This window comes from Hemitrygon akajei, chromosome 10 (genome assembly GCF_048418815.1).
Source record: "Hemitrygon akajei chromosome 10, sHemAka1.3, whole genome shotgun sequence".
Taxonomy (NCBI): Eukaryota; Metazoa; Chordata; class Chondrichthyes; order Myliobatiformes; family Dasyatidae; genus Hemitrygon; species Hemitrygon akajei.
In genome coordinates this window covers 52,431,567-52,449,026 of record NC_133133.1, presented here as the reverse complement: position 1 = coordinate 52,449,026, position 17,460 = coordinate 52,431,567, and the positions used below count along the sequence as shown (strand labels likewise).

General features: G+C 39.9%; 1 protein-coding gene across 1 annotated transcript in view; it reads left to right on the top strand.

The window, feature by feature from the left end:
• Nucleotides 1-1,459: 1,459 nt before the first annotated feature.
• Nucleotides 1,460-17,460, top strand: part of LOC140734394 (uncharacterized) — a 35,887-nt gene continuing 19,886 nt past the window's right edge. Inside the window, exons 1-4 of the mRNA XM_073058281.1 lie at nucleotides 1,460-1,668; nucleotides 1,840-2,039; nucleotides 14,490-14,661; nucleotides 15,600-15,743. Coding sequence (XP_072914382.1) covers nucleotides 1,921-2,039; nucleotides 14,490-14,661; nucleotides 15,600-15,743 — 435 coding nt within the window. The 5' untranslated portion in view covers nucleotides 1,460-1,668; nucleotides 1,840-1,920. The remainder of the gene's footprint in view (nucleotides 1,669-1,839; nucleotides 2,040-14,489; nucleotides 14,662-15,599; nucleotides 15,744-17,460) is intronic.

Here is a 17,460-nt window from a genome sequence, read left to right as displayed (position 1 = left end):
GATTCAACAGGAAGTGCCGGGGTTACTCAGTAAGTCAGGCAGCAACAATGGAGAGAGAGGGAATTTACATTTCAGGTCTATGACCTTTGATCAGCTGAGTATCTGCAACATTTTTTTCAGATTTCTGTAACTGCTGCTTTTTATTTTTGCTTTTAAATTGATTTCATTGTTGTTATGAAGCGGTGACACTAGAGAAGAGGAATCTAAAGGGACAAAGGTGTGGGTCAGGAATCTAATCACAATCACAGCAGGATAGGTCCTGAACCCAGCACATAGAAGCAACCATGAAAGAGCATCAGCATCTCTATTTTCTTATACGTTTAAGGAGATTTGGCATATAATCATCAGAGATTATGACAAACTTCTATAGATGTAGAGTGGAAAGCATTCTGATTGGTTGCATCACAGCCAATTGACAAGAACACAAGAGGCCACAGAGAATGGAGGTATCAGCCAGTTCCAGCTCATGTACAGCTCTCCCCATCAACTATGTCTGCAAGAGGCAATGTCTCAGGAAGGTGGCATGCATTAAGTTTCCCCACCATCTCAGGGTTCAACAAACAACATCCCAGGAAAAAAATTCTACTCACTCTCTCAGCTTGCACTAATGTCACTAAGTTTATTTTGCAAAAGAGCTTAATTTTCATTGTGTTTCTATCCCAGGCGTACTATCCATTGACAAATATATTTAAAAATTAACTTTAAAACAGAAATGCCAATGAATAGAGCCATCAAGGAAAGCAAAATTAAGATCAAATCCCAGTGGGATGGAATTGCAAGACAGAGGAACTATTGCCGGAACTTGCACAGTAACGCAGGATGTCTATTCAAAACATTCAGCAGTTCCAGTATTCATGTCTGAAAAAGGTCGTAGAAACATTGCACGAGAAGCTAAGAGGTTCACAAATGACCGGAGATGTATTTATTAAGACTGAACTAGAAGGAAAAGGACGAAGGAGCAGAGACATCTTTAAATTATGCAAGAGTTAGACTTTGGATAGTACTTTTCCTTTCCAAATCCAACTGGTACTCGAGAGCAAAAAGAAAGACCTGCTATGTCCAAGAAGTAGAATGCCCGAGGAAGTACGGAATGAAGTAGGCGATAGCCTTTAGGTGAGGCGAGCGACCTCTGAGCTGCTGACTCGAAATAATTCAATCCACATGATACATTGCTTCATCAGGCGAACCTGACTCACAGCTACCACTGGTTGAGCGGGTTAACAGTTCAGGGAAAGTACACGATTTAATGTTTAAATAAAAGTCATACGCCTCGGAAAGTACAGTTTCCCCCAGCCCACCCCGCAGTAGAACGAAGGGGGTAGAGGAATAATCAATGTGCATTGGAGTGACCCAAATAGGTACAGTGGGTGGACGACGTAGGCAGCGAGACACGGGAAGAAATAACACGCTCTCTCGCTTGCTACCATTCCGAGACGCCCCAGCGCTGGACAACTTGCTCAAACTAAAGGCAGTGCCACCTCCGCCGCCCATCGGACCTCAGTCTCTCCCTTCCGCTTTCATTGATGCGCCGGAAAGTCCCCGAGATATTCTGTGAAGCCGCAATCTTACATCCGCCTCTCATCTGTGTACACGTGATTGGCTTTATTAAATAACACTGGCATGTTGGGGACACAGTAAGATGCACTTTGGAAAGGTCCAGCTTAAAAAGTGCGAGTAATTCTTGTGAGATTTTTACTTTTATGAATGATAGTAAATCCTACTGTTAAATGCGATTATATAAAAGTTTAAATGTTGGAATTCCCGCCTGTTCCGGACAGTTACTAAATTGCACCTGATGCTGAGTAAATTCAACACTTCCCCTTTTTTAAAATCAATTAGGTCGAAAGTCAAGTGACAAGAGATTCTGCAGTGAGCTGAAGGATCAGTGTGTAGTCTCCGACCAGAGCTAGTTCGTGAAGAATGGACGGTGAGGCAGCGCTAATACCCCACTCTACCCCGAATTTGATGATGTCGCCGACGCTGGAAAAAGTTCCTCAGCTCCAGCGCCAGGACGCAGGCAGAGGCATCACAACATCGGGGTAAGTTATCAGAGAGGCTGCTCTCCCGATCTGGAGAGTTGAATCTACTCGTGAAGCCGGAGTCCACATATTAAGGTCCCAGCCTCGAATTCGGACGCCGTGGGAATCTTGCCCAGGATCATTACGATCTGGCGTGTACAGAGCAGGCTTTCCACTACTGAGAGTTTATGGACGGATATCGAGCAAACCCAGGCTAGTCTAATAGTCTGCTGGCCTTTTCAGATGCGATTAAAAAGATTGTTTATGTGAATTGTGAGGAAACACTCTGCAGTGTTTTGCCCCTTATCGGATAACACTGCAGAGTATTTTAGCTGTCGAGAACTGATAAGAGTAATACATCTTCTGAATTTTCTAAATTTACAAAATTTAATGTATCAAGAAATAAGAGTTCTTCATTAAATGTTGAAACTAAATATCCCAATTTGTAAAACATAAGGTGACGCGTTTCGATGTCGTTGTGACAGTTAATCTCTATTGTTTGAGAAAGTTACTGAATATAATTGCGTTCAGAAAGGCTGTCGAATACACACATGAGGGTAATTTAACTCATGTAATTTTATTGACGTACCTCTGAAGCATCTATTTACCTCTGTGAATTTCCCTCCCGGACATGCAGAGGGTCTACTGTTTTTTTGTTTTTGGTTTCTCTTTGCAGAATCTTGGGATAAAATTAAACTCACTTAAATACACAGTTCTTAGTAGTTTCACAGAAAAGAGATAGCGGTTTATTCATTAATAAAGTTGGATAAGTGGGGATCTCCTCCAAATTTGCATTTGTTTAATTTGGACTATTTATTTTGACAGTAAATATCTGTTAAAATGAATTACCACTTTCAGAGTGTATTACAGTGTTTAAACCTGTATTTCAGACACTTCTAGATCTACATTTTTTGAAAGAGGGTGTAAGTGCTGCTGACAAAAGCAACATTTATTAACTATTCTCTTTTGCGTTGAAGGTGGTGGTGAGCTGGCCTACTGAGCTGTTGCCTTCTTTTCTGGTTGAACATAATAACTTGAGGACTGGATAAGGGAATTTTGGAGGGCACTTACAAGTCAATCACTGGGGCAAGTCTAGAGTGGCTTAAGTTCAGAACCTGTAAAAGGATGGCAGATTTCCTTCATTGAGGAACACTAACAACAGTCTCTAAGCTAGTCTCAGTTATCCAACAACAAATTAGAATGCCATGAAGTGGGAATAAGACCATAAGACATAGGAGCAGAATTAGGCCATTCAGCCCATTGAGTCTGCTTTACTATTCCATCATGGATGGGTCCCACTCAACCTTGATGCACTGACTGATCAGGAAACGATCACCTAGTGCCTTAAAAATAGACACGGACTTGGCCTCCACTGCAGTCTGTGGCACAGCATTCCACAGATATGCTACTCTCTGGCTAAAAAAATTCCTCCTTAACTTTGTTCTAAAAAGGGTCACCCTCAATTTTTGAGGCTGTGCCCTCTAGTTCTGGATACCCCCACCATAGGAAACATCCTCTTCACATCCACCCTATATAGTCCTTTCAACATTCGGTGGGTTTCAATGAGATTCCACACCACCCCCACCCCGTATTGTTCTAAATTCCAGTGAGTACAGGCCCAAAGCTGCCAAGTGCTCCTCACATGTTAACTCCTTCTTTCCCTGAATCATCCTCATGAACCTCCTCTGGACTCTCTCCAATGACAACACATCCTTTCTGAAATATGGGACCCAAAACTGTTGACAATACTCCATGCGGCCTGACTAGTGTCTTATAAAGCCTCAGCATTATCTCCTTGCTCTTATATTCTATTCCCCTTGAAATAAATGCCAACATTGCATTTGCCGCTTTTTCCACAGTCTCAACCTGTAATTTAACCTTCTGGGAATCTTGCACGAGGACTCCAAATTCCCTCTGCACCTCTGACGTTTGAACATTCTCCCCATTTTGATAATAATCCGCACTATTGTTCCTTTTACCAATGTATCATCATACATTTCCCAACACTAACACTTTTTTGCCCTTTCTTCCAATTTGTCTAAGTCCTGCTGCAATCACATTGCTTCCTCAGCACTACCTACTCCTCCACCTATCTTCGTATCATCTGCAAACTTTGCCAGAAGGCCATATATTCCATTATCTAAATCATTCACAAACAATGTGAAAGGCAGCGGTCCCAATACTGACCCCTGATTAACACCACTAGTCACTGGCAGCCAACCAGAAAAGGCCCCTTTTATTCCCACTCACTGATGCCTGCCTGTCAGCGATTCTGCTATCCATGCTAGCATCTTTCCTGTAACACCACAGGATTTTATCTTGTTAAGCAACTTCATGTGTAGCACCTTATCAAACGGCTTCTGTTAAATCTCTTTACAGAAACCGTGTTGACTTTGACTTGTTTTATCATTAATCTCCAAGTGCCTTGAAACCTCATCCTTAATAATATACTCCAACACTTTCCAAACTATTGAGGTTAGGCTAACTGGCCTATAATTTCCTTTCTTTTGCCTTCCTCCCTTCTTAAAGAGTGGAGTGACATTTGCAAGCTTCCAGTCCTCCAGGACCATGCCAGAATCAAGTGATTGTTGAAAGATCATGACCAATGCATCCGTTATCTCTTCAGCAAACTCTCAGGACTCTGGGATGTCGTCTATTTGGCTCAGGTGACTTATTCACCTTAAGACCTTTGAGTTTGCATAGTAATTTTTCTTTTGTAATAGAAATAGCACTCACTCCTGCTCCCTGACACTCACGAATCACTGGCTCTTTGTTAGTGTCTTCCACAGTGAAGACAGATGCAAAGTACCCACTAAATTCGTCTGCCATTTCTTTGCCTCCATTAATACCTCACCAGCATCATTTTCCAGTGGTCCAATGTCAATTCTGACTTCCCTTTTACTCTTTCTATAACTGATTCTTTGTCTTGATCCAATGTAAAAACAAGCGTGGTAGTCAACTGTTTCATATCATATATAACTAAATTCTCGGAGAAAGATATAAAGAAATTGTAAACTATTCTCTGCTCCAATTTTCAGTTGAATAATACTTTCATTCTTCAAAAACTTATTTAGATTTTAAAATTTTCCTTTGAAAATGAATCTTAAGCTCTTTCGAGTATAATGTCTTTCTTTAGGCTCATACATTCCATTTAGAGATGAAAACCAGATGATTATATTTTGAAAAATTATTCACTAGAGATTATTTGTTTTGAATTCAATCAAATCTTAGAAGATAAAACATTAACTAAATATGGTGATATATTTATTCACTCTTGAGACACAATGGATAAGGTTGTAAAATAGGCATTCTTTTAGATTTCTCACTTATGGTTTTAAAAATTAAAATAATATTGTCAAATCAGATATTTGTATTTGGAAAAACAAACCAAACTTCAGTATATTCAGCCAGGTAATGCTTTTATTAAACTGGATAAAATCAAGGATGAACCAGAAGCAACTCACATCCACTTTGAGCCTGTGAAAGTAATTTGGGGTTTTATTGAAAGTTAAACCTCCTGAAACATGTGTTTATAATAACTTCCAGTAGAAGTAAAGCATCTTGTAGCGTGTTGTGGTATCAGTTTGATGAAATGCATGCATTGAAATTGTAGCAATCTTTTGAAGTTGGGGGTTGAAATCACACTACACTGTATTTGTAACTAAGTTTTAATCTTTTCACATGATATTTAGTTTTTGCTACTTTAACAAAAGAATGAATTTGTTTAAAACAAGTATGTTTAGATCATGCTGAACTGAGTCTGTGCAGCACCAAGAGGAGAAAGCTGTGCAAAAACCACAACAAAATATTTTGTTCTGCAGCAGCTGTAAAGGGGATATTGGATATTCTTGCTGTCAGCAAAAATATGAAGGCATTGAGAGTTTGTAAACAAATTGTTTGGTAAAGTGAGATTGCCTGACAGTCCATGAGTTTTAAAGACTAGCCTTTTAAAAAAAAATGGTGAATTATTTACCAGTAATACTTAAATGTCTGAGTTTTCAGTTTATCTTCTGAAGTGAAAGTTTACCAGGGAAATATGGATATTTTAGGTCATTCAGCCATGTTTTGGATTTGCTTTAGAAATACATATGAGATCTATGTTTTGTAAATGTTGTCTCCCCTATGTAGTATAATAATATCTTCGATGTTTGAAGATACTGGAGATGGGTACGGCTAAACTTATATGAGCTTTTCCATTTTTATTTCTTCACTTCATAATAATGGAGTTATTCAATAAATGTATCAACAGATTTGCCTCAGTTATAAATTTTATAAACATTGTTCTATGTTTAATAATTGTGACATGCTGCATTACCATATATCCAATCTATTACAGTGTTTACCTGCTTTTCCTCCCTACCTCCTGCTGGCTTAAATAACAAATGATGTTTCAGCTTCTAAATAACAACGAAGTAGAAGCAGAAGTTGCTCATTCAGCCTAGCAAAGCTGATTTATTCTGGGAGGAAGGATGTTGCATCTTCCTGCAGTATCGTCCTGTCCTTGTATGTTCTTATTATCCAAACATCTAGTAACCGCCGTAATACAAAATAGTCATAGTATTCATGGGTAGAAAATTCTAAAGTGATATGAGAAAACCTACTTGCATTAATTACTTTGTCATTCTCTTGTGTGAAAATGACACATGCATTCTTCAAAATTGCCTTTTTCTTAGAAAAACATCCTTTCTATATTTACGCTGTCAAGCTACCTCAGTTTATTATGTTAATAAAATCACTAAAATAATGAGAATACAACTTTAATCTATTGATTTAGAACAATTGCTTCATCCAGAAGCCAAGCCAGCAAATTTTTATTTCAACTTCCTTTTCAATTCCCACATTACTCTATTTGGTCTTCTCCATTGCCAGAGTGAGGCTGAATGCAAGCTGGAAGAACAAACCTGAATTTCCAACTGGTGAGTGCACAACCCATTGGTATGAACATTGAAGTTCCCTAATTTGGGTAACCCACACTCCTAGTAGATTTTTTCCTTGCTCTCAGCTGGTTCAAGCTGCCTTTTACCCACTCAGTATGCCGACTAGGTCATCTATCTCATTCCCACAGCTCATTCCAACTGCCCATTATCCTCCCTTATCTATTCCATATCATCTTCTTTACTTATCGGCTTCTAGAATTTGCAGCCCTCTGTTGTCTCCTCTTATCACCTTCCAGCTTCTGTCTCTATCTTCAGCAACCCCTTCCCTCCTGGCTCTAACTCCATCGCTCCTTATCTGCTTCTACCTGTTGCCCCAGTCCCACCAGCTTCTGTCTCCACCCAATCCCCTCTTCACCTGGTTTCACCGACTTCCTGCCAGCTCTTGCCTCACCTCTTAATATGGTTGTCTCTACTCTACACTCAGTTCTGATGCAGAGACTTGACCCAAAATGTTGACTATTTCTTGCTGCTTGTCTGACTGATTTCCTCCAACAGATTGCTCTTTTAGCTCCAGATTACATCTGCTGACTTTTATCTCCAGTCCTCATTGCACCCCTTTTAGAGTGAGCCCATCCCACCCTGGGTTAAAAATAGACCAATCTGTGGAGTATTTGATTGGCAATGCATACATGGTTTATGAATTGTAAACATATGAAATGTGAAATAAGCTTCAACAAGAAGTTAAGATACGCTCCTGTAGTACTAAATAGCCGCACCCTGCTCTCTTGAAATCCCACAGTCAGGAGAGGTATGGGTTGGGTTGGGTTGGTCTTGCATCAGATAAGTTTTGGTTTTCTGGTAACATTCTGAGTGATCACCTCTCTTCTGTTGACCTCCTCCACAATGTTTACTTTGTTACATTTTCATTCACTTCCATGCTGGCTAATTCTTGCCTATTTTGTGAAATATGTATTTTCTTCTCATGCCTGATGGTCCTCAACTCTGTTTCCACTTTGCTTTGTATTCACTGGAAATGTGAGTCAAATTTGCTTGGTGTCCTTAACTAACTTATTTGCATGTACCATAATTGGTTGAGGTCCCAGCTCCTAATCTTCTGGTGTTCCACAAACTACTGGTAATTGGACTGATTTATTCCTATTTTTTGATCCTTTTCCTTTCACTAATATGCAATTCATAATTAATACTTAACCCTAATTCTATGAGATCTGAATTTGTGCAATAGCTTCTTGTGTGGCGACTTATTAAATGCATTTGGAAATGCAAATAAACTCCATTCACAGTTTTTTCTGACTGACCTTGCTGATAAATCTGACTTTCCTTTCATTAATGCATTCTTACTCTGCTCTTTCAGGTTACTGTTTCATTTCTGCACTTCATGTTGACTAAATGATTTATAATTCTTGCCTTCTCTCTCCTTCTGATCTTAAATAGTGAGGTTTCATTTCTTGTATTTCAATCTGCAAGGGGAATTCTAAAATCTGGGAGTTTTTTGCATCTGTAACATCTGTAGCACACAGCATTTGACAACATTTGAGTATCCTGTACACCGTCCTGTACACAATTTTGAGCTCTTAAGGAATGTGGCTATGTTCTCAGATAGGCTGCAGATTAGCATTTCCTGTTGATTGATTGGCCTTCCTTCACTTATTTCATCAATACGTTCTTTAATTTGTAAACTTATCTTCCAAATTCCCCATTTGAAACTGAAAGAGAAGTGAAATTGTTCTTTATCGTATTGCTGTTTATAAAATAACCTGACTGATAAGGCATCACGTCAGCTATTGTCTGACATGACTTTTTCCTGAAGCCCATGTGTGACAAAGATGGAATTTAACTCTCCTGACAGATGTTCTGCAGTGGTAACGCCACATGTTGTATTACTAATTGCTCTGAATGGCTGATAATTTAACATGTTATCCTTAACTGAATCGTTCTCTGTGTGACTCCTTTGTCCACTCATCCCTCCCCACTGATCTCCTTCCTGCCAATTATCCCTTCATGTGGGACAAGTGTTCAATCTGCCACTACACCTAACCTTCACCAGTATTCAGGACCCTTAGTAGTCCTTCCAGATGAGTTGACACTTGACCTGTGAGTTTGTTGGTGTTGTCAGTGTTCCTAGTGCGGCCTCCTCGAAGACAGTAAGACCTGATATAGACTGGGGGACCGCTTTGTTGAGCACCTTCATGCTGACCTTCACAAATGGCAGGATTTCCCAATGGCCACCTGATTCAACTCAACTTCCTATTCCCCTCTGATGTATCAGTCCAGGGCCTCCTCTAATGCCTCAATGAAGCCACGTTCAGGTTGGAGGAGCAACACCTCATATTTCGTATGGGTAGCCTCCAACCTGATAGCATGAATAGTAACTTATCTAACTTCTGGTAATTTCTTCTTTCTTCCCCTTCTCTCTTTCTCCACTCCCCATTCTGGCTCCCCTCTTGCTCCTTCACTTCTCCTCACTGGCCCATCACCTCCTACTGGTGCCCCTCTTCCTTCCCTTTATTCTATGGTCCACTGTCCCCTCCTATCAGATTTCTCCTTCTTCAGTCCTTTACCTCTTCCACCTATCACCTCCCTACTTCTTACTTCACACCCTTCCCTCAAACTCCCATCGTGTTGTATCACCTATCACACTCCTTGTCATCCCCCTAATTTCATATCTGGCATCTTCCACATTCTCTCCAGTCTTGGTAAATGGTCTTTGCCCTAAACACTGACCGTTTATTCCTTTCCATAGACACTGCCTGACATGCTTTGTGTTTGTTCCCCAAGATTTCCAGCATCTGCATAATTTCTTGTGTTTAAATTATGTATCCTTACTTATTTTACAATAATCTAAATGGAGCCATTGGCTGATCATATTGGTCATATCCACAAATAGGATGCACCTTTAGGAGATTGCATTCTGAACTCCTGATAGTTTGCAGGTCAACTGACGTTGTTTTCAATATCCTTGTCTATGTAAAACTCACAAACTCACAGCTTCATATCCTGCATTCATATTTCCTGTGTGTAAATATCCTGCTTCAAGTTGCTGTATAATTTGCTGTGCATTTCCTCCAGAACCTCTACCCTGGGATCCTATTTTATCCAATGACGATATTTGGTGAATTATTCATTGCATCTGAGGAAATGACGTGATGTAGATTTTCATTCAGAACTGAGTCTAAATGAGTCCATTAACTTAACAAGTATTCATACATTTCCATTGAGAACCAATCTTTGTGCTGTTCTGTTATTTTCACTGTGATAGAGAAATTATCTTCTACTTCTGATTGCAAAATAAATCTTTCACGGTGTATTATGGCTCCTTCATAAGTAGCTTCAGTGAGGTATTTGCTGTTGTATCTTGGTTAATGTTCTATACTCAATGTCACAGCTGGACCGGAACAGTTGGAGGTATTTGCTGTCGTATCTTAGTTAATGTTCTATACTCAATGTCACAGCTGGACCGGAACAGTTGGAGGTATTTGCTGTCGTATCTTAGTTAATGTTCTATACTCAATGTCACAGCTGTACTGGAATAGTTGGAGCCCAAATCTACATCCTTGATATCACAATTGTGGGAAGAGCTGACTTTGGCTCCAGAATGGCTTGTGTTTGGAAACCAAATGTGGGAAGTGGCAAAACCTTGTAACTTCAGATATAGTTACCACAAGGTACTTGTCATTCTGACATATTACTTTTGTAAGTAGCAAAAAAACAGTATACGAGAGAGCAGTCAGGCTTGTTAAGAGGAGCAAGAAGAACATCCAACGATCCCAGTGTTGGGATTCACTGTGTTACTTACGCATACTATCTGTCGTGCTTTAAAATTCTGTGCCAGCAAAATCTCGTTTGTATCTTTAGAGGCCAATTCTAAAGATGTATTTGACAAGGTTCCACGCAGTAGGCTTATTCAGAATGTCAGAAGGCATGGGATCCAGGAAGTTTGGCCAGGTGGATTCAGAATTGGCTTGCCTGCAGAAAGCAGAGGGTCGTGGTGGAGGGAGTACATTCGGATTGGAGGGTTGTGACTAGTGTTGTCGCACAAGGATCTGTTCTGGGACCTCTACTTTTTGTGATTTTTTATTAACGACCTGGATGTGGAGGTAGAAGGGTGGGTTGGCAAGTTTGCAGACGACACAAAGGTTGGTGGTGTTGTGGATAGTGTAGAGGATTGTCGAAGATTGCAGAGAGACATTGATAGGATGCAGAAGTGGGCTGAGAAGTGGCAGCTGGAGTTCAACCTGGAGAAGTGTGAGGCGGTACACTTTGGAAGGACAAACTCCAAGGCAGAGTACAAAGTAAATGGCCGGATACTTGGTAGTGTGGAGGAGCAGAGGGATCTGGGAGTTCATGTCCTCAGATCCCTGAAAGTTGCCTCACAGGTAGATAAGATAGTTAAGAAAGCTTTCATAAATCGAGGGATAAAGTTTAAGAGTAGCAAGGTAATGATGCAGCTCTATTAAACTCTGGTTAGGCCACACTTGGAGTACTGTGTCTAGTTCTGCTCGCCTCATTATAGGAAGGATGTGGAAGCATTGGAAAGGGTACAGAGGAGATTTATCAGGATGCTGCCTGGTTTAGAGAGTATGCATTATGATCAGAGATTAAGGGAGCTAGGACTTTACTCTTTGGAGAGAAGGAGGATGAGAAGAGACATGATAGAGGTGTACAAGATATTAAAGGGAATAGATATAGTGGACAGCCAGCACCTCTTCCCCAGGGCACCACTGCTCAGTACAAGAGGACATGGCTTTAAGGTAACGGGAGGGAAGTTCAAGGGGGATATTAGAAGGTTTTTTACTTAGAGAGTGGTTGATGCATGGAAAATGCACTGCCTGAGTCAGTGGTGGAGGCAGATACACTAGTGAAATTTAAGAGACTACTAGACAAGTATATGGAGGAATTTAAGGTGGGGGGTTATATGGGAGGCAGGGTTTAAGGGTCGGCACAACATTGTGGGCCAAATGGCCTATACTGTATTGTACTATGTTCTATGTAGATTTCTTTCATGCCTCCTCTAAAGTTGGATCTTGTTTAGTTTGGATATGCACGTCCATAAATCTGCACACAAGCTTACCTCAGAGCTTGCAATCCAAGAATGCGTCAAAGCTGCAATGCTGTGTTAGCATTTTGGGAATGATTGCATAATTATGAATCATTTCTCCTGAACTCTTATTATGTAGTTGAGATTTATGATTAGTGGTTTCACATTGCTGCTTTTCTATTGTTTTAAGTAGAACATTTTTGCCCACGGTGCTTGAGTAAAATCTGGCAATAGTGCACTCCATCTGGTTGTATTTCTGGCGTGAGGATTTATGTCGTGTATTTGCATCTAACCTCTGGGGGTGGACTGCTACTTTGCTGGATTCACTGGCAATCATTTTATTTCCAGTGCATTTTGTAGTTGTTAACTTTATTCCCTCAAATTGGTTGTGAGTTGCACTGATTAACTTTAGCAATACTGTCATGTTACCATTCAGCATTATCAACAGCCTTGTTATCTTGATTGGTTTGAATCGTTGCTGTTACAGCCTATTATAGTGTCTGAACTCGGTGAGTTTTAACCAAGTCTATGGGCTGAGTGTATAGACACTGTATGCACACACGAAACAATGAGCAGCTCAAGCTAAGTATGCAGTTATTCAGGATTTAACTCCTTGTAATCACAGTTGCAGTCAGAGGGCAGTCAGTCATATAACAGCCTACTTAAATAAATAATTATTGCACCACAATATTGAAAATGATGCTTATTCAGTAGAAATTAACTAACACTTTTAAAAATAACACACATGTAGTGCAAAATAGCTTGAGTATTGTAGCTTCTGATAGACAGAGCACTGTTAATTGTTGTTTAGCTGTGAAGTAGACTAGATGCTAAACAGATAGTCCACGATAGAGCTCGCAATGCTGCGCTTGAGCTCTGGTTGAACTCACCATAAAAAGTTATATTGTATAACACTATTTATTTCAGTAGTGCGGGATTGAAAATTTTGCCACAGATTGAAACACAGTAACTTTATTTCTGTGATCTCTCCCTACGCGACTCCCTTGTCCACTCGTCCCCCCGATCCCTTCCCACCGATCTCCCTCCTGGCACTTATCCTTGTAAATGGAACAAGTGCTGCACCTGCCCTTACACTTCCTCCCTCACCACCAGTCAGGGCCCCAGACAGTCCTTCCAGGTGAGGTGACACTTCACCTGTGAGTCGGCTGGTGTGGTATACTGCGTCCGGTGCTCCCGGTGTGGCCTTTTATATATTGGTGAGACCCGACGCAGACTGGGAGACCATTTCGCTGAACACCTACGCTCGGTCCACCAGAGAAAGCAGGATCTCCCAGTGGCCACACATTTTAATTCCACGTCCCATTCCCATTCTGATATGTCTATCCATGGCCTCCTCTATTGTCAAAATGAATCCAAACTCAGGTTGGAGGAACAACACCTTATATACCAGCTGGGTAGCCTCCAACCTGATGGCATGAACATTGACTTCTCTAACTTCTGTTAATGCCCCTCCTCCACTTCTTACCCCATCCCTGACATATTTAGTTGTTTGCCTGTTCTCCATCTCCCTCTGGTGCTCCCCCCCCTTTCTTTCTCCTGAGGCCTCCCGTCCCATGATCCTTTCCCTTCTCCAGCTCTGTATCACTTTCGCCAATCACCTTTCCAGCTCTTAGCTTCATCCCACCCCCTCCAGTCTTCTCCTATCATTTTGCATTTCTCCCTCCCCCCACTACTTTCAAATCTCTTACTTTATTTCCTTTTGGTTAGTCCTGACGAAGGGTTCTCCCTGAAGGACGCTTCTCCCTATCGATGCTGCCCGGCCTGCTGAGTTCTACCAGCATTTTGTGTGTGTTGTTGTAACTTTATTTCTGGGTCATTTTACTTTACGGAAATTCAATCAGCCGCTTTCAGACATGAATCATGCTTGTGAATCTGAAGAGTCTGACATAAAAGTACGTCAAAATATATCATTATATCACAGCTGTGGGCTGAAATAAGGCGGAGTAGGGTGCAGAAGTGATGTGGCTTTGATCTGTGCGGTCCACGGAAAAGCAGTTGTAAGATAATTAGTTTTTCATGAAATGGCTCTGGACTGTGACCTCACTGGGCTCTCTTCCCTTGGACTCCTCCATTTCTCACCACCACTTGATCATTCTTGGCCACAAGAGTCTGTCACAACTCATTTCCTCTGTCCCTAATATTGGGCCTCAACTCCAGCATCCATAGCTCCTAATGTGAGTATAAACACGGGAATCTTACTAATGTTGATTTGGCAAATAAAATCCAAGTTGAAGTGAAAATATCCCAGTTGAAAATCTGAAATTTGATTGGGGAGTTTGCAGATCATACTCATAAAAGGACAAAATATTTATCTCACTGCTGGGGAAGTTTTGCATGTCCCTCCTGCTGCCAATGATAACTGCTTGCACTGGAGGTGACTTTTGCCCTCTCATCCCTCCCAGATATCCCGTGTTAACATCAACAGTGTTACTCATTGTTGTCATTGTGTTGTATGAATGCCTAAAGTAATGCTTCAGTTTGATGATCTCCGAGTATTAAACAATGTCTTTTCTCTAGAGGAAACATCGCAAGGAAACTAAACGAGCCATTCCAAATACAAAATGGGAGTGAACTGGGAGATGAGGAGAATGTGACTTTTATCACAGAAAGTATGAGTGTCACTACAGCAGATGAGGAGAAGCTACTACTTCTGAACAAGAACACTGAACTGAGACGCATTAACCAAAAGGTATCTGCCCTCTTGCACTTCTCTATTTTGTTAAGGAACTTGCATATATGAAGTTATCTGCAATGGAAAAACTCTATTTAGCAAGACCCTGCTAGAATTCCCCTTTGGTGTAAAAGTACAACATAGGAAAGAATTTATAATTAGCAAAGGCTTCTTCACCACAAACTAATCAAGCAATCACAATGATATTTCTGTCTTGATTTGCAGTGATAATTACTTGCCTCTTAGGTGTCACTGGTATTTCCAGCATCAATGAGGGTAGGTTTTGTTTAAATGGATTTAATTATATAAAATATTTGACATAGTTTATTGTGTTTAATGTTTAATTTTTATCTAATTTTAATATTTTCTAATTATTTCTATATGCAAAATACAGTTTAAAATGAAAAGTTTCAGGAATGTGTTTGATGAAAGTACACTTTTGAAGGTCGTACTCTCTCTCACTCATGGTTTGAAAAGCAAAAGTGAGGTAGTTGTCCTTAGTTAGATAAAGCTTTAATCAGGTTCAACTTGCATACTAACTAGTTGTGAGATCCCCACCTCAGGAAAGCTAAATTCATCTTGTAAAAATACATTAGCGATTCACAAAATAATACAAGAACTTAAATGGATAAATTCAGAAGTTAGATTGACTAGTTAAGTGAGGAACATTCTATATGAGTTTTTAAGATCATAAGGGGATTTAATAGAATACATAAAGAAACCATATTCTGAACATGGAGCACACAGTCTGAACATTAATGCAATCCATGATTAAACTCAAAATGATTTATCAGTACTTCAAGCTTGTGAAGGCATAAATGGGCCATTGATTGGGAGTTTTCACTACAGTAGTCAATGGTATTCAGTAAAGGAACTTTACTGAATCATTGCTGTCACTAAACACAAGCTGATAGAACTACTTGCTTCTATTCTTACCATATAAATTCTTCTTTCAGCTGATGAAACTCAACCAAGACTGGGACCAGATCTACCGAGTAGCTACGAGTGAACTCCAGCAGAGACTGGCAGTACTACAGATGGAGGTTTTAGAAACCAACCAGCATGCATGTGCACTTTCCAAAAAACTAGATAATGAGCAGGTACAGACTGCCAATGATGTTTACTTTGGATAATATATTTGCTAAAATAGGTGTGAATCATTGCTGTCCCTGACTTGCTGATCAATCTGACCAACCTGTATTTCTATCTGATTTGAATTTGCTGTTTAGGACATCAGCCACACCCAGTGTACCATCTATAAACACTGTAAGCAAAAACAAGAGGTCCCTATGTGCTTGACAATCCCAGTAATTAGATCTCCAGATCAGATTGGGGAAACAAAGAGCAAGGATGAAGTAGAAATATTTCACAAAAAAGGCAAAAAACACTATATTCGATGACATAAAAATAGAAATTGATAGTAGTGGAGGGGAGTGAATGTGAATAAAGTTACAGTCTTTACAATTAATAAATTGTATCAACTGTGCGCATTGTTTGACTTAATTCTTGTCATCAGTTTTCAGAGTTTGTTTTTACAGGGAAGAACTCTAACCTTATCAGTACTTTGTATTCCTTACCCCGGTAAGAAATACAAGGTTATGATAGCTAATATCCATTGACTTGAAAATTCTGTGAGTGGTCATTCTATAAAAGTGCCACAGAGGAAATAGCTTAAGTGTCCTGGAGTTAGTCATCTTTGATTATGAGTGACTACTTTTACAAACTCTTCTTCAGCTTACTGTCTGGTTTTAAAAATGCTTGACGGCATCACATGTTCCCTTCTGGAATGCTGGGATGGAAATTTAGAACACTCTTTAAAACTTTGGTTAACAATGAAACAACAACTTTTGATCTGGATTTTGCTTCATTTGTCTCCTTTAAGAGTTGAGTGCACTTATTGGGCTGCATGCTGGTAATAATGAGAACTTGCCATACACTAGTAGTGAATCAGTTTTAACATGGGAAACCCAATAAGGCTATTCTGTGAATTTGGCAGTTGTAGTTTTTGTGACTTTCACAAGCAAAGTAAGGCTGAACGATTGTATTATTAATACAAAAAAACCCAAAATGATATGAAGCAATTTCTTTAAGCTGAAATAAGTGGTGATAATGCTCTGAATTTAATTTGTTGAGGTTAGTGTGGCTTTTTATGACCTGGATTGTGAAGCTAGGTGTGAGCCCATGACAATTTGGGGGTTAGATAGAGATTAATGGCAGTTGAAGCAAATTTTGGGTTAAAATGGTCTGCCAGAAGTCTACATGTCACATAGGTTTTTCAGACTAAAAGATAAAAGAAACTATTAGGTTGTGAAACAAAAGTGTGCTAGCCTGAAGGTCCTTTAGGGATATTTTCTCCCCACAGTGGAATCAGAATCAGGTTTAATTATCACCAGCATGTAATGTGAAATGTGTTAACTTAGCAGCAGCAGTTCAATGCAATACATAATTTAGCTGAGAGAGAAGAAAATAATAATAATAAATAAACAAGAAAATCAATTATGTATATTGAATAGATATTTTTAAATGTGCAAAAATAGAAATACTGTATATAAGAAAAGGTGAAGTAGTGTCCAAAGCTTCAATGTCCATTTTGGAATCAGATGGCAGAGGGGAAGAAGCTGTTCCTGAATCGCTGAATGTGTGCCTTTAGGCTTCTATACCTCCTACCTGATGGTAACAGTGAGAAAAGGGCATGCCCTGGGTGCTGGAGGTCCTTAATAATGGACACTGTCTTTCTGAAACATTGCTCCCTAAAGATATCCTGGGTACTTTGGAGACTAGTACCAATGATGGAGCTGCCAAGATTTACAATCTTAT